The following is a 24,356-nucleotide window of genomic DNA, read 5'->3' as shown; positions in this document are numbered from 1 at the left end:
TAGCCGCACAATTTTTTTCAAGCTGTTATTTTAAGGTAGAAATGTTACAAAGTACTGCTTTAAGTATTTATTTATTTCCATGCCATGCCTAGTTCTTTGTTTATTTTGCCACAGTTGTTTTTTGAATCCGGCTCAGCTGTGCCTTTGGTTTGAACTTTGTTTTTGTTTGTTAAATAAACCCAGAAAATGGACGCAGCGGACTCAGACCAGTTTTGGGACCTTTATGAAGAGCTGTGGCGCAGTTTGGAGCGGGACTCCGGGTTTGCGAGACTGCGAGCGGCTGGTGAGCTCCTGGTGTTCCTGTTGGCGAGGCGGGGGCTCAAGGGATGGAATGCTAACCTGGAGGACTTTGGCTTGGAGCCAGAAGAGGTAGCCGCAGGGTACAGCTCCTCTTCCTCAGGTTCACAGGACCCGCAGCCCCAGGACCCAGCAGCCGCCACAGTGTCCAGAGACCCAGACCAGGAGGCCGCAGGGCCTGACCACGAGGCCGCAGGGCCTGACCAAGAGGGCCTGACCAAGCCACACCCGCAGAGACTGACTTGGCCTCAGAGCCCATGGGGCCCTGGCCCATGGGCTCACGTTTTCGAGCCCCTCCCTCCCACCCCCAGACATTGGGGATGTCTGGGATCCTTCCCTTAAGGGGGGGGGGGCTCCTTCTCCTGCCACGTCATCGGATGTCCGGTGGTCCTGCGGTTCTGTGGTTCTCTGGTTCTGTGGCCTCAGCTCATGTTTTTATCTCACAGAAATACCTCTGAAATGTTCTCCAGGGATCCATTACTGAATGTTTTGTCTACAGAGTTCAGAGCAGACGCCCGTCTTCACGGCTCATTACCAGCTTTAAAAATGGCTGATTTGGCTGATTACTCAGAGGTAAGCTTTCCCCACTCTGGTCCCCATGAAGCCCATATCCTGTCCTCCAGCCCGGCTCTGCGTCCAGAAACAGAAGGGTGAACATTTCCTGAGAGTCTGAGGGGATTAGCACCATGAAGAGGAGTAATCCTCCGGTGGTTATGTGCCCCAGCATATCATTTTACTGCCCTAATCTGAGCCCGCCACAGAGGCAGATTAGAGTAACAGAAGGGATTAAACTCCAGGGAATGAGAGAAAAAGTCTGTGACGGGGGGGGGTTATTCCCATTAACTGGGTTATTTATAGAGTTATCATCACATTAAACACGTCATGTGATCACATCACCAGCCTGGTTCTGTCCTCCAGCATGTAAACTGAGGAGCCATTAGCCTAGCTTAGCATAAAGACTGGAGGAGGGTGGACACCAGCCTGGTTCTCTCCTCCAGCATGTAAACTGAGGAGCCATTAGCTGCCGGCTCACCTGAGCTGTTGCTGGGTGCAGCTTTGCTTTATGTTCTGCATCAACTTATTTTTATTCTCACCCTGAATCCGGCTGCTGGGAGCTGCTCTTCACTGTGATCTGTTCAGCTTCCACGGTTTGACCTCCAACTCGTCGTTTTCCCTTTGAATCTAAAACTCTGATTAAACTCCCAAACGCTCCTGTGCATGTGGTGCTGGAACGACATGTAGAACCGTAACAATCCAGATTTATCATAAAGAATGGAGCTGATGTTTTGGTAATAGTGAGGGATGCAGAGAGCAGGATCCCCCAGGTGATCACCCCAGGTGTTCACCCCAGGTGTTCACCCCAGGTGATCACCCCAGGTGTTCACCCCAGGTGATCACCCCAGGTGTTCACCCAGATGTTCACCCCAGGTGTTCACCCCAGGTGATCACCCCAGGTGAGCAGAGAAGACGACACGGCAGCTGATGTTAGGCCACATGTTTATTCAGTAGTTTCAGCTTATAGGTACAATACTGTCAGCTCAGCTACAAAAGTTCCACCTGAGCAGGAACACGTCCAAATGTAGGCACTTTGAGGGTTTCAAACATCGGTGAATATACATTTATATAGATTTATATATCTTTTCATACACTAGGAAAGGTCAAAGGTCAGGTGTCTAACAGGAAGCTAGGGAACAGGATGTGGCCACGATGGGGGGGGGCAGAAACTCTGAGTCTTTGGGGTTCAGTTCAGTCCACCAGGGAGGGCGGGGCTGCCCCAGGTGTTTACCGCAGGTGTTTACTACCTCAGGTGTTTACCTCCGCAGGTGTTTACTACCTCAGGTGTTTACTACCTCAGGTGTTTACCTCCGCAGGTGTTTCCTACCCCAGGCGTTTACCTCCGCAGGTGTTTACTACCTCAGGTGTTTACTACCTCAGGTGTTTACCTCCGCAGGTGTTTACTACCGCAGGTGTTTACTACCTCAGGTGTTTACCGCAGGTGTTTACTACCTCAGGTGTTTACTACCTCAGGTGTTTACTACCGCAGGTGTTTACCTCCGCAGGTGTTTACCTCCGCAGGTGTTTACTACCTCAGGTGTTTACTACCGCAGGTGTTTACTACCTCAGGTGTTTACCGCAGGTGTTAACCTCCGCAGGTGTTTACTACCGCAGGTCTTTACTACCTCAGGTGTTTACCTCAGGTGTTTACTACCGCAGGTCTTTACTACCTCAGGTGTTTACTACCTCAGGTGTTTACTACCGCAGGTCTTTACTACCTCAGATGTTTACTACCGCAGGTCTTTACTACCTCAGGTGTTTACTACCGCAGGTCTTTACTACCTCAGGTGTTTACTACCGCAGGTCTTTACTACCTCAGGTGTTTACTACCGCAGGTCTTTACTACCTCAGGTGTTTACTACCGCAGGTCTTTACTAACTCAGGTGTTTACCGCAGGTGTTTACTACCTCAGGTGTTTACTACCGCAGGTCTTTACTACCTCAGGTGTTTACCTCCGCAGGTGTTTACTACCTCAGGTGTTTACTACCTAAGGTGTTTACTACCGCAGGTCTTTACTACCTCAGGTGTTTACTACCGCAGGTCTTTACTACCTCAGGTGTTTACCTCCGCAGGTGTTTACTACCGCAGGTGTTTACTACCTCAGGTGTTTACCTCAGGTGTTTACCACAGGTCTTTACTACCTCAGGTGTTTACTACCTCAGGTGTTTACTACCTCAGGTGTTTACCGCAGGTGTTTACTACCTCAGGTGTTTACTACCTCAGGTGTTTACTACCTCAGGTGTTTACCGCAGGTGTTTACTACCTCAGGTGTTTACCTCAGGTTTTTACTACCTCAGGTGTTTACCGCAGGTGTTTACTACCTCAGGTGTTTACTACCGCAGGTGTTTACTACCCCAGGTGTTTACTACCGCAGGTGTTTACTACCGCAGGTGTTTACTACCTCAGGTGTTTACTACCGCAGGTGTTTACTACCTCAGGTGTTTACTACCGCAGGTGTTTACCCCAGGTGTTTACTACCTCAGGTGTTTACTACCTAAGGTGTTTACTACCGCAGGTCTTTACTACCTCAGGTGTTTACTGCAGGTGTTTACTACCTCAGGTGTTTACTACCTCAGGTGTTTACTACCGCAGGTCTTTACTACCTCAGGTGTTTACCTCCGCAGGTGTTTACTACCGCAGGTCTTTACTACCTCAGGTGTTTACCTCAGGTCTTTACCGCAGGTCTTTACTACCTCAGGTGTTTACTACCGCAGGTCTTTACTACCTCAGGTGTTTACTACCGCAGGTGTTTACTACCTCAGGTGTTTACTACCTCAGGTGTTTACTACCGCAGGTGTTTACCTCCGCAGGTGTTTACTACCTCAGGTGTTTACCTCCGCAGGTGTTTACTACCTCAGGTGTTTACTACCTCAGGTGTTTACCACCTCAGGTGTTTACCACCTCAGGTGTTTACCGCAGGTGTTTACTACCTCAGGTGTTTACCTCCGCAGGTGGTTACTACCGCAGGTGTTTACCTCCGCAGGTGTTTACCTCCGCAGGTGTTTACTACCTCAGGTGTTTACCTCCGCAGGTGGTTACTACCGCAGGTGTTTACCTCCGCAGGTGTTTACTACCTCAGGTGTTTACCTCCGCAGGTGTTTACCTCCGCAGGTGTTTACCTCGTGTTACTGCACAGCTGCACCAGGAGTGACCCCAGATGTGAGGGTCAGCAGCAGATCCATGTGATGTCACTGCGTGGACAGCCAGCAGTCGCCCTGCGGTGGCGTTTTAACTGTCGGGGGGGGGGTCTGACGACTGAAACATGGGAGCGCTGAGTAACAGGGGTCAGGGGAGGCAGAGGGAGGATGTGAGGGTGAGAGGAGGAGGAGTCAAACAATCTGAGGAGGAAACACTGAGCTGCAGGACGGCAGCAGGAAACAAGAAGATCAGCCAGACATGAAACAGAAGCTGTGGAGGCCGAGCCGACACATTTTTATCTGTAAAAGTTCAGCCGACAGGAGAAAGGTCAAACAGAAAAGTGATGTGGAACAGTCCTCAGTAACTGAAGGAGAACATTTACCTCAGCAGGGTTAATATGGACAACAAAGGCATGTATGTAACAGCAGAGAAGAGATAAATTAACAGACGTGAGGACAGATAAAAAGCTTTTTACTGAATAACTCAACCCTTTCTTACAGGTCACACTGCCACAGATCAGCGCCGTCGGTGACTGAAAGCAGCTTTAATGTTTCACTGTTTCATCCAACAACAGAAGGAAAAGATCTGCTTCTCCATGCAAACACTTTCCTTTGAGATATTTTACTGAAGTCAGCCGTCTGGGATGGACCGTGTGTCAGCCAGCTGTGGATCAGCTGATGGGGGCGGGGCTTTATGCATAGAACTCCTTGGTTGGGGCCTTCTGATAGGCTGCTCCGGAGGGCTTCCTCTCTCCCAGGTCGTAGCTGCCCTCGTCCTTCTTCCTCATGCGGTACACCAGCAGGAGGATGAGGAAGATGGCGAACAGGAAGCCGATCACGCCGCCTGCAATAACAGCTGAGAAAGAAAGACACTGTGAGTGATTAAAGGTCAAAGTGTCAAAGTCAACCGTTTATTTCCACAGCTGCCGTACAAATGTCACCACTGCTGAGACCAAACTGCTGAGACCAAACTGCTGAGACCAAACTGCTGAGACCGGTGCCATCTACCAATCAGAGACCGGTGCCATCTACCAATCAGAGACCGGTGCCATCTACCAATCAGAGACCGGTGCATTCTACCAATCAGAGACTGGTACCGGTAACATAGTTTAACTGGTGATCAGCTGGTTTTTAACACTGAACAGTCAGCTGATGGGGTCAAACAGGTGAAGGTCAGCTAACTGTTCACCGGGTTAAAGACCATTTGTTGGTTTAATCCTCCCAAGCTGCCAGCTGATTGGTCAGATCAGCTGGCGACTTCAGCAACAAGTTAACCTCCTATGACTCATCAACAGTCTGAATTTTGTCCCTCATAGTGCATCACTATTACTTTAAAATGAGTTTTTAGCTGCTGAGAGTTCATATCTTCGTGCTGTAAAACTGACAGCTCAGCTCTGCAGGACAGCAGGACAGCAGGGACACCTCAATGAATTCTGCTTCTATGAGCTTCTTTCTAGCTTCTTAATGTGTTCAGAGTCTGTGCTGCTGCTACAGTCTGCCCTCTGCTCCACTTCAGTTTCCACATGTTCCTGTAGGGAAAGCTGCTCAGCGCAGGGCAACAGTCATTCAATGCAGGCAGAATATAGGAAAACCAGTTCCTCACAAGTCATGCAGGGATGAAGAGGAATGGTTCTAATCTGGAGAAGAAGAATTTTCAGGCCTGATCCAAAGACTTTGTTCTTATTCTCCAAAAACACAGCTGAACTGAGTCAATCAGCAGGAGAGATTCAGTCCTGATTTCATTCTGCAGACTCAGCAGAGGAAAGTGATCTGAGTCAGGTCCCTTTTTATGTCATCAGAACATCAGGCCTGGAACATCGAGCCTGGAACATCAGGCCTGGAACATCAGGCCTGGAACATCAGGCCTGGAACATGTGTTCCACTGAAGCTGTTTACTGGAATATACCAACATGAGTTCCACTGACCTGCCAACACTTCGGTCCTCTGGAACAGATTCTCAGTGCGGACCTCCATGGGCTCCTGAGGAGATCCGGGGGAACCGGTCGTACTGGTCACCTGGTTCCTCTGCAGGTCCTCAGTGACTGGAGCTGGTGCCTGGGAGAGAGGAGCAGGGTGGGGGGGGGGTTAAAGGAGCAGTGGGGGGTGAGGAGCAGGGTGGGGGGGGTGAGGAGTAGGGATGGGAATTGACAAGATTTTTACGATTCCAATTCCATTTTCGATTCTGCTTAACGATTCGGTTCTTTGTCGGTTCCCTTATCGATTCTCATTTAGAGAAAAAGGACAACAAACCGGTCGATTAGCATCAACTGTGTTTAGTTTAGAAGTAACACGAGTCATGACCTCACAAACCCAACAACGGTGAGGTCCACATTGGTCTATCATGGCCTGGGTAATTTAACTCTTCCTGCTCTGGTGAAAGGAGATTTATTCTGCAGTTTTAAATAAAGGTGAGCGATGACCTCACAGCATCCCACCAATCACAGCTTCTGCCTGCGGCGCTGACAGTGAGCTGAGGAGGAGCTGATCCACCTTTTATTCTGCCCATCAGGGTCTGAGTCTGTGTGGCCTTCACTTTCAGGAAAACAACCTGGTGTCAGTGGATCTGCTCTAAAGTGGAACCTGTGAAACTTTTAGGGCTGGACAGAAAAAAAATGGAACTGATCCAGATTTGGAAGCAGAGCATCTGGAGCGGAGCTGGGCCAATGCTAACAGTTTCTTCCAACAACATTAGAAGCTAAATGGAACGGAGCCAGTGTTTATGGCTGAAGGAGCTGTGGAAGCTAAATGGAACGGAGCCAGTGTTTATGGCTGAAGGAGCTGTGGAAGCAGGAGGAAAGATGAATGGAACGATGCCAGGTGGGCTCGACTGAGGGGCCGAGAGCCCGCCGACTAATCCCAAACAGATGTGGCATCCAGTGAGAACAGCAGGAACCAAACACAAAATGGCCGAAGCCTGATTACGTCTCACAGATGTAATCCTGCTTCATCTGGAGCGGATCAGAAACTCAGAGTGCTGATTTCCACACGACTTCAAACACAACCAGAAGATGGCGTCACCTGAACAGTAACGAGGGATGTCCCGATCCGATCACGTGGTTTCTGACTCGATCGGAATCGGACGTTTCATCCCGATCGGATATGTAACCCATCTATATCTGTATATCTATTCTCATTATTTATTACTTTTATTATTATTATTATTATTTAAATAAAGAATCGGGGACGTCCTGGATCTGTTTCTTCACCGTTCTTCATTTCTTTAATGAACTGTAGAAGTATCGGATCAGGGGTAATAAAACCTGACCGGGACATCTCTACCTGTAACCACGGTAACCATGACCGTCGGCATCAGAGAAGCTTTTAGGGACAGACCCCACGAAGGCTACCAGAGCCCCCCCCCCCCAGCTCAGTTACCGGTTTCATCAGCGCTCACCTCGGTTCTGAAAGGTTTCCTGGGCGGGCCGTCTCTGGGCTGTCCTCGGACCGTGGCCGTGTCCATCCTGGGGGTGAAGGCTTTGGTGGAGTCCTGGGTGGGCTGAGCTGCATTCTGCTCCACATAAACAGTCACTGCTTCCTCCACCACCTCCTCACCTCCACCTGCGGGCGGAGCAGAGTCGCTCAGTTCAATCATGGTCAGAACAGCTGAATCCATTCAATTCCAACTGAGAAGGACGCCATTAGATCTGATTACCGACTGATTCCATTCAAATGATGCAGTTTTTGTTCTAATCTGGCTGAGTTTAGAAGGCTTTTCATCAAAAGATTATTATTTTGGTCAGGTCCATTTTTAAGTTAAGCGTCCGACTCCTCTAGATGGGGCGACTTCCTGCCTCCCATCGGCTGATGTGACGGAGCGGCTGTTTCCGGCTGGTTTCCCTCCTCACAAGCAGGACCGGCTCTACATTCACATGAGTAGTCATGCAAGATTACACGAGATTCCTCACTCAGATGAGGCCAATAATGGAATACGATAAAAGAAAATTTAAGGGTGTTCTTAATTGATGTTGGATTTTTCAAATGGAATCAGATTTTTCTAACCCAGCCCTGAACAATATGTAATCATGTGTTTGTCTGTAAAGAGCGACGGGCTTTCCTCAGATGTTATCTTCATTATTTCCACTTCACTTCATCTGCTGTAGTTTCAGAGCAGCAGGGATCAGCTGCAGGGTTACCCTAACCCTAACCTGCACAAGGTTACCCCACCCCAACCCTAACCTGCACAGGGTTACCCCAACCCTAACCCTAACCTGCACAAGGTTACCCCAACCCCAACCCTAACCTGCACAGGGTTACCCCAACCCGCACAGGGTTACCCCAACCCCAACCCGCACAGGGTTACCCCAACCCCAACCTGCACAGGGTTACCCTAACCCCAACCTGCACGGGGTTACCCTAACCCCAACCCCAACCCTAACCTGCACAGGGTTACCCTAACCCCAACCTGGACGGGGTTACCCTAACCCCAACCCCAACCCTAACCTGCACAGGGTTACCCCAACCCCAACCTGGACGGGGTTACCCTAACCCCAACCCCAACCCTAACCTGCACAGGGTTACCCCAACCTCAACCTGCACGGGGTTACCCTAACCCCAACCCCAACCCTAACCTGCACAGGGTTACCCCAACCCCAACCTGCACGGGGTTACCCCAACCCTAACCTGCACAGGGTTACCCCAACCCCAACCTGCACGGGGTTACCCTAACCCCAACCCCAACCCCAACCTGCACAGGGTTACCCCAACCCCAACCTGCACGGGGTTACCCTAACCCCAACCCCAACCCTAACCTGCACAGGGTTACCCCAACCCCAACCTGCACGGGGTTACCCCAACCCTAACCTGCACAGGGTTACCCCAACCCCAACCTGCACGGGGTTACCCTAACCCCAACCCCAACCTGCACAGGGTTACCCTAACCCTAACCTGCACAGGGTTACCCCAACCCCAACCTGCACAGGGTTACCCCAACCCCAACCCTAACCCCCACACTTCTGGGAGGATTTTATTCTTCCGAAGGTTTTTGAAGAACGACAGAGCAGCTCATAAAAAGCTGTGCAGACTGATGAGTTATTCCAATTCTAAGATAAAGGTAAAGACAGAAAACACGAAGCTTTCTGCATAACTTGCAGTGAGTGTATGCCGTGTGAGAGAGTACCTGAGCCGGACCCCGAGTTAAAGTCATCATCGTCTTCAGGGTAGTAGCCTCCTGAGCCGGGGTCATCCAGGTACAAGTCATCCGCCTGAGAGGAGGTCTTCGCTGCTTCTGCTATCTGCAAACCGATAACAGCCGCCGTTATTACACCTCCGTCACAGCTCACTGAGGGTTTAATGATGCTGCAAGTCCCTTCAACAAACACTCAGTGGGAGGAAACCATATGTTCCTATGTTACACTTCTATCTGTGTTCTGAGGCGTCTTCAACACATCTGCGTCTACAGGCCTCATGAACCTACTGTACAGATGTGCTGCCAGCTGGCAGATGTGCGTCTGCAGGAAACTTTGATTATTCTCTCGTTTAAGATGAAAATCACTGCTTTCTTCTTTTTAAACTGAATAAACCTTTTGGAGGAAAGAACTCAAACAGAGAAATATTCCCTCAGTCACACCTGAACCGTTGAAGATGTTTCAGCAGGTGGTCTGAAACACATTTTTTTGCCTTAAACATGTAACCAGCTGCTGCAGATGAACAAATCTTTAGTCCGAGAGTCTGTTTGATGACAAACGAAATAAATTCATTCTACTGGGTTGATGTTTAAAATAAATCACCGGAGTAACTCAGAGTTCTGGTTGATGAATGACCTGATAAATCAAAGCTTTTCATCAATGATTCATTCACCATCAGTGAATGAATGCTTCCAGTCTTAAAGCTGGAACTCTTACTGTCCTGCTGGATCAGAGCCGTTTAACCCTCTAATCCTTTAAAGCCTTTGTGTGTGTTTGTGTGCAGCCGTGAGAGGAAATCTGGGAGCTCTCCATAACAAAGAGGAGAGCTGAGAGAAGAATAACCGAGAGACGAGATGAAACACAACAATGCTGCGTACAAAGGCCTTTAACCGATCAAAGAGAGGGTCTGAGCCAAGCTACTTTATCTGAACCTTTCCTGACTTCTTCAAGCACCCCCATCCCCCTGTGTGGATGTTCACGCCCACATGTGATCCTTTCTGACCAATCAGCTGTCTGCAATGCATCAGAGGTATTACTGATGAAGGATAAAGCAAAGCGGCTGTACCGCCTGGTGCTGGGTGATGAATCACCATCAGAGATGTCTTCATCATCATCATCATCAGCCAACACTCACACAGAACAGGTCTGTGTGCTCCATCAGGTGGGGGTGAAAGCAACCTGCAGGACTGACTGCGCATGTGCACGTGGTCTGTGAACCCCCCCCCAACATTTATTGCCCTCCAAGATATCCCAATAATGAAGTGATTGGTGGTGTTTGAGCCGCAGGCTGCAGAGCGGAAGGGTTACCCTCAGCCACAGATCAGAGTCCCTGTAACTGTGTTCTGCAGCTGAACTTTATAGAGAAAGACTTTACAAATGTTTTATTGTCTCTGAACGCAGCAGACCTGGGACCCCCCCACAACATGTCACACCCCCCCACACACACAACATGTCAGCTCTAAATAAACTGCAGGATCAGATGTCTCAGACTCTCTTTAACAGCTCCCCTCTCCACGCCTCCTTCACCGCCCCCCGGCCTCTGGAAGAATCAACACTTTCCCCCAGAGCTGAAGGGACCCCCCCCCCCCCCCCCCCGGACACCCCCCCCCCCCCCCCCCCCTCCTGTTCCAACACAAACCGACTCAGAGGCTCACAGCACATTCCTCAGGCTGAGACCTCGGTCAGGGCTTCTCTGCCACACCGAGCTGTCCTCCTCCGAGTAAAACCATCATAACCGTCAGAACCTTTACTGTGAGGAAAACCATCAGAACCGTCAGAACCTTTACTGTGAGGAAAACTATCAGAACCATCAGAACCTTTACTGTGAGGAAAACCATCAGAACCATCAGAACCATCAGAACCTTTACTGTGAGGAAAACTATCAGAACCATCAGAACCTTTACTGTGAGGAAAACCATCAGAACCGTCAGAACCATCAGAACCTTTACTGTGAGGAAAACCATCAGAACCGTCAGAACCTTTACTGTGAGGAAAACCATCAGAACCGTCAGAACCATCAGAACCATCAGAACCTTTACTGTGAGGAAAACCATCAGAACCGTCAGAACCATCAGAACCTTTACTGTGAGGAAAACCATCAGAACCGTCAGAACCTTTACTGTGAGTCCATCCCTCAGAACCTTTGCTCTGCTCCAGATGCTCTGCTTCAGATGCTCTGCTCCAAATGCTCTGTTTCAGATGCTCTGCTTCAGATGTTCTGCTCCAGATGCTCTGCTTCAGATGCTCTGTTTCAGATGCTCTGCTTCAGATGCTCTGCTTCAGATGCTCTGTTTCAGATGCTCTGTTTCAGATGCTCTGCTTCAGATGCTCTGCTTCAGATGCTCTGTTTCAGATGCTCTGCTTCAGATGCTCTGCTTCAGATGCTCTGTTTCAGATGCTCTGCTTCAGATGCTCTGCTTCAGATGCTCTGTTTCAGATGCTCTGCTTCAGATGCTCTGCTTCAGATGCTCTGCTTCAGATGCTCTGCTTCAGATGCTCTGTTTCAGATGCTCTGTTTCAGATGCTCTGCTTCAGATGCTCTGTTTCGGATGCTCTGCTTCAGATGCTCTGCTTCAGATGCTCTGTTTCGGATGCTCTGCTTCGGATGCTCTGCTTCAGATGCTCTGCTTCAGATGCTCTGCTTCGTATCCTCTGCTTCAGATGCTCTGCTTCGGATCCTCTGCTTCGGATGCTCTGCTTCGGATCCTCTGCTTCGGATGCTCTGCTTCGGATCCTCTGCTTCGGATGCTCTGCTTCGGATGCTCTGCTTCAGATGCTCTGCTTCGGATCCTCTGCTTCAGATGCTCTGCTTCGGATCCTCTGCTTCAGATGCTCTGCTTCGGATCCTCTGCTTCGGATGCTCTGCTTCGGATGCTCTGCTTCGGATGCTCTCACAGGTGCAGCTTCAGCCACATCCTTCAGACTTCGCTGAGGCCCTGATCATGTTTAAAGCTTCTCACTGGGAGCTCAGAGGGAACAACATGCAGCCCATGTGGCTCCAACATGGCCCGGCTCACTGAATACCTCAGAGCTGTGGTATCCAGACTCATGAAAAAGCTGTGCAGATTCCCAGGCTGAGCGAGCTCCTCCTCCTCCGTTAAACAGCGCTGGATGTGCTCAGGAAAGTTTCTGTGTTCAGAGTGAAACTTTACACTTTGGAAATAGGCTTTACTTTCAGTCTGCAGCAGAGACACGTGGAGCTCAGATGGTTTCAGACTGTTTCTCACTGCAATAACCAGCAAAAACTGTTTGTCTGGATGCAACAGAACAGAAGCTCAAAGCCCTCACAGGAACCAAAATGAGTTGAGCTTTGAATAAACTGAGGGAGAGCCTTCCCTGAGAGCTGAGACAGGGCAGCGTTCATCAGGTACCTCAAACACTGAAACAAATCAGATGCTAACTGAAACAAATCAGCTGCTAACTGAAAAACAGCACAAAGCTTCAGAGCATCCACCACCACGGGTCCTTCATACCGCCATGGGTAGGAAACTCCCTTTAAGTTGGCGATGCTGCTGCTATGACAACCAAGGACAGTGACCTCACACACAGCGACTGCGGCGTGACGTAGAGTTTCTAACCCTTCCTGTCATCTCACATCACTTTCCTTGATGTGGAAATAAAAGAGCCCAAATGTGGGTTTATAATGAACTTCCCACACACATCCAGATGTGGTGGCTGATGTAATGCGGTCACATCTGCCTCCACTAACAGACGCCAGACTCCTGGCAGCGAGTAGGCGACACGTGACCATGTGCTGCCTGAAGGAATCCGTCCCAACACGTCACCACGGAGACGCCGAGTTTGACTTCCACACATGAAACCCAGCTGAACCCAAACTGAGGCCTGACCTGTTTGAAGCCATCGCTATAATTAGAGTCTTTGTTCCTGAGCAGCTGTTTAACTGGAGCTGTGTCAGAGATGAGCTCGCTCTGTCCACAGCCTCCCATTGGCTGCTCCAGTTTGGGAAGCAGAGCCTTCAGTTATCAGGCCCCTCTCTGTGGAACCAGCTGCCAGTTTGGGAAGCAGAGCCTTCAGTTATCAGGCCCCTCTCTGTGGAACCAGCTGCCAGTTTGGGAAGCAGAGCCTTCAGTTATCAGGCCCCTCTCTGTGGAACCAGCTGCCAGTTTGGGAGGCAGAGCCTTCAGTTATCAGGCCCCTCTCTGTGGAACCAGCTGCCAGTTTGGGAAGCAGAGCCTTCAGTTATCAGGCCCCTCTCTGTGGAACCAGCTGCCAGTTTGGGAGGCAGAGCCTTCAGTTATCAGGCCCCTCTCTGTGGAACCAGCTGCCAGTTTGGGAGGCAGAGCCTTCAGTTATCAGGCCCCTCTCTGTGGAACCAGCTGCCAGTTTGGGAGGCAGAGCCTTCGGTTATCAGGCCCCTCTCTGTGGAACCAGCTGCCAGTTTGGGAGGCAGAGCCTTCGGTTATCAGGCCCCTCTGTGGAACCAGCTGCCAGTTTGGGAGGCAGAGCCTTCAGTTATCAGGCCCCTCTCTGTGGAACCAGCTGCCAGTTTGGGAGGCAGATCCTTCAGTTATCAGGCCCCTCTCTGAGGAACCAGCTGCCAGTTTGGGAGGCAGAGCCTTCAGTTATCAGGCCCCTCTCTGTGGAACCAGCTGCCAGTTTGGGAGGCAGAGCCTTCAGTTATCAGGCCCCTCTCTGTGGAACCAGCTGCCAGTTTGGGAGGCAGAGCCTTCAGTTATCAGGCCCCTCTCTGTGGAACCAGCTGCCAGTTTGGGAGGCAGAGCCTTCGGTTATCAGGCCCCTCTGTGGAACCAGCTGCCAGTTTGGGAGGCAGAGCCTTCAGTTATCAGGCCCCTCTCTGTGGAACCAGCTGCCAGTTTGGGAGGCAGATCCTTCAGTTATCAGGCCCCTCTCTGAGGAACCAGCTGCCAGTTTGGGAGGCAGAGCCTTCAGTTATCAGGCCCCTCTCTGTGGAACCAGCTGCCAGTTTGGGAGGCAGAGCCTTCAGTTATCAGGCCCCTCTCTGTGGAACCAGCTGCCAACTTTCGGCATCCCGTCTGTTTGGTTGAATATAAATGTGTAAATGTGGAGAAAAGAATGAGCAGCACATTCCTGCCTTTGCGTGCACACAGTTTAATCGTGAATCCACACACGTGCACAAATGTATCTCAAGCTGACAATCAGGTCATTACAGCTAACATCAAAGCTAACAATAAGCTACATAGAAGCAAACCATTAGACTGTCAGAGGTAACAGGGGTGTCTCTGCCTCATATTCTGTATTTATATTAATGTTGGGTCATGTTTCAGTAAATCACTGCAACTGTTTCCTGTTTTTATTAGAAATATATAAAGAAATGAGGGCTGATCGGGCCTTTTTTTGCACAGAAGTGGAAATTATTTGGGCAAACTTAATGTTTAAATACAACATTTTCCATTTTCATTGCCATGAGTGGCTGTTTGTGTTCCATCAGCATGTAGAAAATGATGATGTGCTGCATTCTTCACTGCAGCCGCCGGCTCTGAATAACCTGAGTCAAAGTTTTAGAGGAAGAACTGGAGGTGAATGGTTTTCCACACACAAAGCCGACTCTTCTTTGATTCCAGGTAGACACGTAAAAACAGGAAGGTGACAGACCAGACATTTAACGAGAGGAAATAAGAAAATATGGGGATGAATGTTGATCAAAGATGCCCCTCAGACTGGAGCTGTTGAAAGAGAACAGGACGGATGGCAGGTGGTGATCTGTGATCCCATTATACAGGTTAATCCTGATCAGCAACAGCAACAACACAGTCAGTGCAGAAAGGATGCTGCAGGTCATCATCAGCCTGATAGCAGTCCTGTTCGCTCTGATATCAACTCAGAACACCAGACAGTCCAGAGGAAAGTTTCACTACAGAATCCCACCTGTGGGCTGTGTTTCTGCTGTGCTCTGTCAGAGCAAACCAACAGGTGGAACCTTCAGAGCAAACCAACAGGTGGAACCTTCAGAGCAAACCAACAGGTGGAACCTTCAGATCAAACCAACAGGTGGAACCTTCAGAGCAAACCAACAGGTGGAACCTTCAGAGCAAACCAACAGGTGGAACCTTCAGAGCAAACCAACAGGTGGAACCTTCAGAGCAAACCAACAGGTGGAACCTTCAGAGCAAACCAACAGGTGGAACCTTCAGATCAAACCAACAGGTGGAACCTTCAGAGCAAACCAACAGGTGGAACCTTCAGATCAAACCAACAGGTGGAACCTTCAGATCAAACCAACAGGTGGAACCTTCAGAGCAAACCAACAGGTGGAACCTTCAGAGCAAACCAACAGGTGGAACCTTCAGATCAAACCAACAGGTGGAACCTTCAGATCAAACCAACAGGTGGAACCAACCGGTGGAACCAACACGTGGAACCAACAGGTGGAACCAACAGGTGGAACCTTCAGATCAAACCAACAGGTGGAACCCTTCAGACCAAAACAACAGGTGGAACCCTTCAGAACAAACCAACAGGTGGAACCCTTCAGATCAAACCAACAGGTGGAACCCTTCAGATCAAACCAACAGGTGGAACCCTTCAGACCAAAACAACAGGTGGAACCCTTCAGACCAAACCAACAGGTGGAACCCTTCAGACCAAAACAACAGGTGGAACCCTTCAGAACAAACCAACAGGTGGAACCCTTCAGATCAAACCAACAGGTGGAACCCTTCAGATCAAACCAACAGGTGGAACCCTTCAGACCAAACCAACAGGTGGAACCCTTCAGATCAAACCAACAGGTGGAACCCTTCAGATCAAACCAACAGGTGGAACCCTTCAGACCAAACCAACAGGTGGAACCCTTCAGACCAAACCAACAGGTGGAACCCTTCAGATCAAACCAACAGGTGGAACCCTTCAGAACAAACCAACAGGTGGAACCCTTCAGATCAAACCAACAGGTGGAACCCTTCAGATCAAACCAACAGGTGGAACCCTTCAGACCAAACCAACAGGTGGAACCCTTCAGACCAAACCAACAGGTGGAACCCTTCAGATCAAACCAACAGGTGGAACCCTTCAGAACAAACCAACAGGTGGAACCCTTCAGATCAAACCAACAGGTGGAACCCTTCAGATCAAACCAACAGGTGGAACCCTTCAGATCAAACCAACAGGTGGAACCCTTCAGATCAAACCAACAGGTGGAACCCTTCAGATCAAACCAACAGGTGGAACCCTTCAGACCAAACCAACAGGTGGAACCCTTCAGACCAAACCAACAGGTGGAACCCTTCAGATCAAACCAACAGGTGGAACCCTTCAGATCAAACCAACAGGTGGAACCCTTCAGATCAAACCAACAGGTGGAACCCTTCAGACCAAACCAACAGGTGGAACCCTTCAGATCAAACCAACAGGTGGAACCCTTCAGACCAAACCAACAGGTGGAACCCTTCAGACCAAACCAACAGGTGGAACCCTTCAGATCAAACCAACAGGTGGAACCCTTCAGACCAAACCAACAGGTGGAACCCTTCAGATCAAACCAACAGGTGGAACCCTTCAGACCAAACCAACAGGTGGAACCCTTCAGACCAAACCAACAGGTGGAACCCTTCATATCAAACCAACAGGTGGAACCCTTCAGATCAAACCAACAGGTGGAACCCTTCAGATCAAACCAACAGGTGGAACCCTTCAGACCACACCAACAGGTGGAACCCTTCAGATCAAACCAACAGGTGGAACCCTTCAGACCACACCAACAGGTGGAACCCTTCAGACCAAACCAACAGGTGGAACCCTTCAGACCAAACCAACAGGTGGAACCCTTCAGACCACACCAACAGGTGGAACCCTTCAGACCAAACCAACAGGTGGAACCCTTCAGACCACACCAACAGGTGGAACCCTTCAGACCACACCAACAGGTGGAACCCTTCAGACCAAACCAACAGGTGGAACCCTTCAGACCAAACCAACAGGTGGAACCCTTCAGACCACACCAACAGGTGGAACCCTTCAGACCACACCAACAGGTGGAACCCTTCAGACCACACCAACAGGTGGAACCCTTCAGACCAAACCAACAGGTGGAACCCTTCAGAACAAACCAACAGGTGGAACCCTTCAGACCACACCAACAGGTGGAACCCTTCAGAACAAACCAACAGGTGGAACCCTTCAGAGAGACACCGTGATGTGACAGATGCAGCTTTTTGTGTTGTATACTCCCAATAAGAGTTCCAGTGGATGCTGTGAGTTATGGACCCGACATATATTGATATCAACTGATACAAAATAAATATGGTGACATGACTTTTTCCCAGCCTCAGTCAGACTTCAGGTCCTTGGTTAGAGATAACTGGTGGAGCTATGGCTGCAGAACAGTCTGCTGTGGGCGGAGGATGACTCACACAATGACTCAGCAATGACAGAGTGTAATTAAGGCGGAGCCATGTGTCGGCGTAGAGCTACAACCACACAGCATGTCAGACGGTGTCACCACAAACTTGGTCACCTGGTTACTGAACTCTGGTTCTGCTGTACTCATCGGATCCAAGAGGACGGTCACATGACGGTCACATGCCAGTCACATGCCGGTCACAGGACAGTCACAAGCCAGTCACAGGACAGTCACATGCCGGTCACAGGACGGTCACATGCCGGTCACATGCCGGTCACATGCCAGTCACAGGACAGTCACAGGACAGTCACATGCCGGTCACAGGACAGTCACATGCCGGTCACATGCCGGTCACATGCCGGTCACATGCCAGTCACATGCCAGTCACAGGACAGTCACAGGACAGTCACAGGACAGTCACATGCCAGTCACATGCCAGTCACATGCCGGTCACATACCAGTCACAGGACAGTCACATGCCAGTCACATGCCAGTCACATGACGGTCACATGCCAGTCACATGACAGTCACATGACGTCTGAGCGGGGCGGTGTGTTTCTGGAAGCCGGACGGTGGATTCAGAGCCTGAACGCAGCTCAAACTTTACCCTCTTTAGACTCTTTTCAGGTCCGTAAACGTTGGTCCGCTCCTCAGATGAAACTCAACTCCAAACATGTGTTTATTCTATTCGTCTTTGCCCTTTTTCAGCCCGGCTCAGCCGGTCCTACAGCGTGAGTCAGTGTCTGGACGGCTTTCACAGTGTGGTCATAGTTCCGACTTTCCAGCCAGGATGTGGATCATCAGGCAGAGCTCAGCAGCCGTTAAAGAGTCCCGTTTGTTTGTGCATGAACATGGAGCCCAGCAGACAGGTGCACGCTTTTATAAGCATGGAAAACGGCTGTAAGGAAGCTGCAGCCTCAGCAGGAAATGACTGGAGCTGAAAACACTTTGGACCCGTTAGCAGGATGTCACAGGGCAGCACGATGGTGTTACGTGAGCAGGTTTTAATGTGGACCCGGATCAGGACCGGGGCTCCTTCTGCTCTTGTTGTGGTCGCTTACAATGACAAACACGTCTCAGCTGTGAATATTCATGAGGACGTGTTCAACATGCTTTCAGCTCCGGGTGCTCTGCGTCCTGTGGGGAGCTCTTTGTGAATTCCTTCTGCAGCTTTTCTCAGGAAAAGGCTCCAGATGAAGCGGCTGTGTGGAGAGGAATTCATGGAGGATTACACCCGAGCACAGAGCATGATTTACATGCTGATCCCAGATCAGGAAACAGCAGAGTGGAGCCTCTCAGAGCTGCTCGTAAACATGAGCGAGCGCAGATGTGTTCACCGAGCCGCTTTCTGCCAGACTCTGCCAGATATTTGGAACACCTTCGTTCTGTAACCAAACGTCCAGCAGAACCCGAACTCACCACTAACTTTAGTCATGACCTTTGACCTGAGATGTTTACTTTAGTGACAGTGATGTCAGCTCCACACAGACTGCACAGGGTTAGGGTTAGGGTTAGGGCGTGGGGACTGAACCCCCCTCCCGAAGGAAGAAGGAGATGCACGGGCCTGCCACCCATCACACCTCTCGCAACCCTGGTCCCGTGGTGGTTGGCGAGGACGCTGGCGTCTCCTGCCGTAGTGGACTACTGTCCAATCATCCGTTTTAGTTTTTTGTGTTGTTGTTTTTTGAATAATTTATTTGTTTTTAAATTAAATTATATAAACAACTAAGGGGGGGTTTCCAGACTGGGAAACAATGAATTATTTTTAAATAAAAATTAAATAATTTTTTAACAAACAACTATGGGAGGGTTTCCAATTGGGAAACAATAAACAAATTTTAAACAAAAATGGGTTGTTTTTTAATCATTCTTGATTATTTAGTTGTTTTTTTTGTTTTGTTGTATTTTCTCATTTTTAATTTTATTTGTTCTTTTAATTTTTTTTTTTTTTTTTTTTTTTTTTGAAAATGAAATAAAAGTGTGCCTGTCACGACGTTTCGACCTCTAGTAGGTCTTCTTCAGGCAAGGCACAAAAAGAGTTTTAGTTCTGCTGTGGTTGGGAGATGTTTCCCCTTCGAAGACCAGAGCCAGAATGAAATAAAACTACTGTTCGCCTCCTTTTATGCTCCGCCTTTTTAGGCGAGAAAAGACTTTTAACATGACAAAAAGACGAATATAATGAATTTTAAAACCCAATTTTGAATCATTAATTAATTTGAGGAAAATTGTATTTTGAACCAATTGCATTAAATAAACTGTTTTTTAATTTTTAATGTAATTTAAATTCAAATTTTTAACCCAATAATTGTTTATAACTGAGGTTTAACTCATCAATTATTATTTTTATTGTAAATTTTAAACTGTAACCAATTAAATTATTTTTTTAATTATTCTTGTAATTATGGTTTTAGTCCTCATTAGGGTTAGGGCCGCCACTCCCTGTGAGGTTAGGGTTAGGGCAATAGGTTAGGGTTAGGGCAATAGGTTAGGGTTAGTGCCACCACTCCCTGTGAGGTTAGACTTAGGGCAATAGGTTAGGGCCGCCACTCCCTGTGAGGTTAGGGTTAGGGCAATAGGTTAGGGCCGCCACTCCCTGTGAGGTTAGGGTTAGGGCAATAGGTTAGGGTTAGTGCCACCACTCCCTGTGAGGTTAGAGTTAGGGCAATAGGTTAGGGCCACCACTCCCTGTGAGGTTAGGGTTAGGGCAATAGGTTAGGGTTAGTGCCACCACTCCCTGTGAGGTTAGAGTTAGGGCAATAGGTTAGGGCTGCCACTCCCTGTGAGGTTAGGGTTAGGGCCGCCACTCCCTGTGAGGTTAGGGCAATAGGTTAGGGCAATAGGTTAGGGTTAGGGCCGCCACTCTCTGTGAGGTTAGAGTTAGGGCAATAGGTTAGGGCCGCCACTCCCTGTGAGGTTAGGGTTAGGGCAATAGGTTAGGGTTAGGGCTGCCACTCCCTGTGAGGTTAGAGTTAGGGCAATAGGTTAGGGTTAGGGCTGCCACTCCCTGTGAGGTTAGGGTTAGGGCAATAGGTTAGGGTTAGGGCTGCCACTCCCTGTGAGGTTAGGGTTAGGGCCGCCACTCCCTGTGAGGTTAGGGTTAGGGCCGCCACTCCCTGTGAGGTTAGGGTTAGGGCAATAGGTTAGGGTTAGGGCTGCCACTCCCTGTGAGGTTAGGGTTAGGGCAATAGGTTAGGGTTAGGGCTGCCACTCCCTGTGAGGTTAGGGTTAGGGCTGCCACTCCCTGTGAGGTTAGGGTTAGGGCAATAAGTTAGGGTTAGGGCCGCCACTCCCTGTGAGGTTAGAGTTAGGGCAATAGGTTAGGGTTAGGGCTGCCACTCCCTGTGAGGTTAGGGTTAGGGCTGCCACTCCCTGTGAGGTTAGGGTTAGGGCAATAGGTTAGGGTTAGGACTGCCACTCCCTGTGAGGTTAGAGTTAGGGCAATAGGTTAGGGTTAGGGCTGCCACTCCCTGTGAGGTTAGGGTTAGGGCAATAGGTTAGGGTTAGGGCTGCCACTCCCTGTGAGGTTAGGGTTAGGGCAATAGGTTAGGGTTAGGGCTGCCACTCCCTGTGAGGTTAGGGTTAGGGCTGCCACTCCCTGTGAGGTTAGGGTTAGGGCAATAAGTTAGGGTTAGGGCCGCCACTCCCTGTGAGGTTAGAGTTAGGGCAATAGGTTAGGGTTAGGGCTGCCACTCCCTGTGAGGTTAGGGTTAGGGCTGCCACTCCCTGTGAGGTTAGGGTTAGGGCAATAGGTTAGGGCTAGGGCTGCCACTCCCTGTGAGGTTAGGGTTAGGGCCGCCACTCCCTGTGAGGTTAGGGTTAGGGCAGAATAATGGTTAGGGCTATATAATTTAGGGTCGAATTTGTAGATAAATATTGAGGTTAGGGTTAGGAGTAGTGCTGGGCGGTATACCGGTTCACACTGAATACCGGTTTATAATTTCGTTATGATATGAATTTTTAATATACCGCCATACCGGTGTATTTGATTACACAACGGGGGGAACGCTGCGTCGCGCGACATTGTTTGAGACGGGACCCTTTTCAGTGTTGCGCTTCTAAACACGCATGTTTACTGTCTATGGGTGCGAGGTGGTAATAAGCACTTGTGTTACGCGAAGGTGAAGGTGGATAGCAGTGTTTCCCACACAATTCGTGGCGGTGCGCCACAGATTCAACACCGGCCGCCACATATTGCGTTTCGTTATTATTATTATTTTTAACGCTATTTAAAAAATACTCGTATTCGTTAAGCTGCATTTCCTTTCCCTGCTCTCCCTCCGTCTCTCTGTCAGCCTACACACACACACAGCCCCTCCCCTCCGTGCACACCGCGTGTGTCTCCATCAGCGAGATCATCCCTGGAAGCGTGGCAGCTTGCTAGCTTCAGCGTCGCGTTAGATTAGCTCCCATTTAAAAGTCCTATAAAAATATTTTATATTTTGAATACAATGTTGTCCCGTCCCGACCCGACCCATAGCAAACAAGCGATTACGCCTTCTTTATAAAGTTAACTAGTCGCAAGTTTGCCGTAAAAAAAAAAAAGTAGTTGGGTTGTCGAGGTCAAAACACTAGCAGCTGTGAATCAAATAAAGTAGGTTTTTTAAACTCTTACACTGAATGTTTGCTGCTTCAATCCAGATGAGTATTGAAAAATATTTTCCGCGATTGAAAAAGAGACGTGCGTGTTGAGGATGAGGACCAGCCTGAACCGGAGGTATCAGTCTGAAACAGCTGAACAGCCCCACCAGTGTAATTAGCTTTGTTATTAATTTGTTTACAATGAAGATGTGAATATTAATACAATAAAGTTCTGTGTGACCAATTATTAACAAAGGAATTATTTTGAAGAATTTTTATTTTTATTTTTAATTCTGTTCTCAATCTGTAGAAAATGCTGTGAACACCTAATTATGCCTGAAAAAAAATACCGTGATATACCGTGAAACCGTGAAAAAATACCGTATTTTTGGTCATACGGCCCAGCACTAGTTAGGAGGAAGATAGGTTAAGGCATAGAATAGAACATACTTAAGTTAGGTTTAGGCATCCAGATTGAGTCAAAATGAATCAAATTGAATTTAGGTTTATTTTATGTGTCACGTGCACGGAGCATGTGCACGTGACACATGCTGGAGGAGGGTGAGGAAGACGAGCAGGAAGGTGCCTGAGATGAAGATGGAGCTGGCCTCCAGCTGCTGGTACTGATCGGGTTCTGCTACCGATCGGGTTCTGCTACCGATCGGGTTCAGGCTGTGGTGTGTTCCTGCAGCACGGCACCAGAGAGGCTGCTGATTGGACAGGTGGGTCCAACAGAGGAGGACCCACCTGTCCAATCAGCTGGCCCAGTTAGACGGTTCTGACCCTGATGGCCCAGTTAGACGGTTCTGACTCTGATGGCCCAGTTAGACGGTTCTGACTCTGATGGCCCAGTCAGACGGTTCTGACCCTGATGGCCCAGTTCTGACCCTGATGGCCCAGTTAGACGATTCTGACCCTGATGGCCCAGTTAGACGGTTCTGACCCTGATGGCCCAGTCAGACGGTTCTGACTCTGATGGCCCAGTTAGACGGTTCTGACTCTGATGGCCCAGTCAGACGGTTCTGACTCTGATGGCCCAGTTCTGACCCTGATGGCCCAGTCAGACGGTTCTGACCCTGATGGCCCAGTTCTGACCCTGATGGCCCAGTCAGACGGTTCTGACTCTGATGGCCCAGTTAGACGGTTCTGACTCTGATGGCCCAGTCAGACGGTTCTGACCCTGATGGCCCAGTTCTGACCCTGATGGCCCAGTCAGACGGTTCTGACTCTGATGGCCCAGTTAGACGGTTCTGACCCTGATGGCCCAGTCAGACGGTTCTGACTCTGATGGCCCAGTTAGACGGTTCTGACCCTGATGGCCCAGTTAGACGGTTCTGACTCTGATGGCCCAGTTAGACGGTTCTGACCCTGATGGCCCAGTCAGACGGTTCTGACTCTGATGGCCCAGTTAGACGGTTCTGACCCTGATGGCCCAGTTCTGACCCTGATGGCCCAGTCAGACGGTTCTGACTCTGATGGCCCAGTTAGACGGTTCTGACCCTGATGGCCCAGTTCTGACCCTGATGGCCCAGTCAGACGGTTCTGACCCTGATGGCCCAGTTAGACGGTTCTGACCCTGATGGCCCAGTCAGACGGTTCTGACCCTGATGGCCCAGTTAGACGGTTCTGACACCAACAGAACCATCCAGCTGCTGTTGTACAGTTTACTTGCTCAATGCTAAATGTTCTGATTCTGCCGAACTTCTCTCACCTGTTCGGGTTACCTGAGGTGGGTCCAACAGTTTCTCACAAGTTGAATGTGCGCATGTGCGTGTGTGCGTAAAACCATGCGCGTGATGCGTAGAACCAGAGGACCTGATCAGATGGAGCTCACACATCCACAGCTCATCTCAGTAAAAGTTCTGAGCTGCTCCGAGTGCGCGTGGCACCGGAGTCTGCTCTGTGTGCGCGTGGCACCGGAGTCTGCTCTGTGTGCGCGTGGCACCGGGTCCCCCCCCACAGATCCACTCACCGTGTCCCGGCAGAGCAGCAGGCAGAGCGCCACGGTCACACAGGTCCAGCCGGTCCTCATGATCCCTCCGCGGCTCCAGCAGACTGATCCCTCCGCTTCTCGCTCCGCCGCCCCGGCTCTCGGGGGGTTAGTTCGGGTTATTATCAGCCGGATGCGCGTTATTCCTCCTCGCGCCGCCTTTTTCTCTCCGAAATCTGACTGAATTCACTCAAACGGGCGCGTGTGTTCGCAGGCTCCGCCGCGCGCCGACTGTCGCTGAAATCTGCGCGAGACACCTCGCTCTCAGCTTGCTCTAAGGACAAAGTGAGGCACGCGCACGCGTGCGCTCCTGTGAGTGCGTGCGCTCCCCTCCA

At 49.8% G+C, this 24,356-nt stretch overlaps 1 protein-coding gene across 1 annotated transcript; it reads right to left on the bottom strand.

Annotated features, from left to right (window-relative positions):
* Positions 1-1,777: 1,777 nt before the first annotated feature.
* On the bottom strand, positions 1,778-24,352 carry sdc2 (syndecan 2). Its single transcript, XM_075450078.1, has 5 exons — positions 24,004-24,352; positions 9,106-9,220; positions 7,384-7,547; positions 5,915-6,044; positions 1,778-4,845 (listed from the first exon to the last, which is right to left on the bottom strand). The coding sequence occupies exons 1-5, from the start codon at positions 24,061-24,063 to the stop codon at positions 4,682-4,684; spliced, it is 633 nt and encodes a 210-aa protein (XP_075306193.1). The 5' UTR covers positions 24,064-24,352; the 3' UTR covers positions 1,778-4,681.
* Between the last annotated feature and the right edge of the window lie 4 nt (positions 24,353-24,356).

The sequence above is a fragment of the Odontesthes bonariensis genome, chromosome 18, assembly GCF_027942865.1.
Source record: "Odontesthes bonariensis isolate fOdoBon6 chromosome 18, fOdoBon6.hap1, whole genome shotgun sequence".
Lineage (NCBI taxonomy): Eukaryota > Metazoa > Chordata > Actinopteri > Atheriniformes > Atherinopsidae > Odontesthes > Odontesthes bonariensis.
The sequence above is the reverse complement of the archived record's forward strand: the minus strand, read 5'-3'. Positions and strand labels throughout refer to the sequence as shown.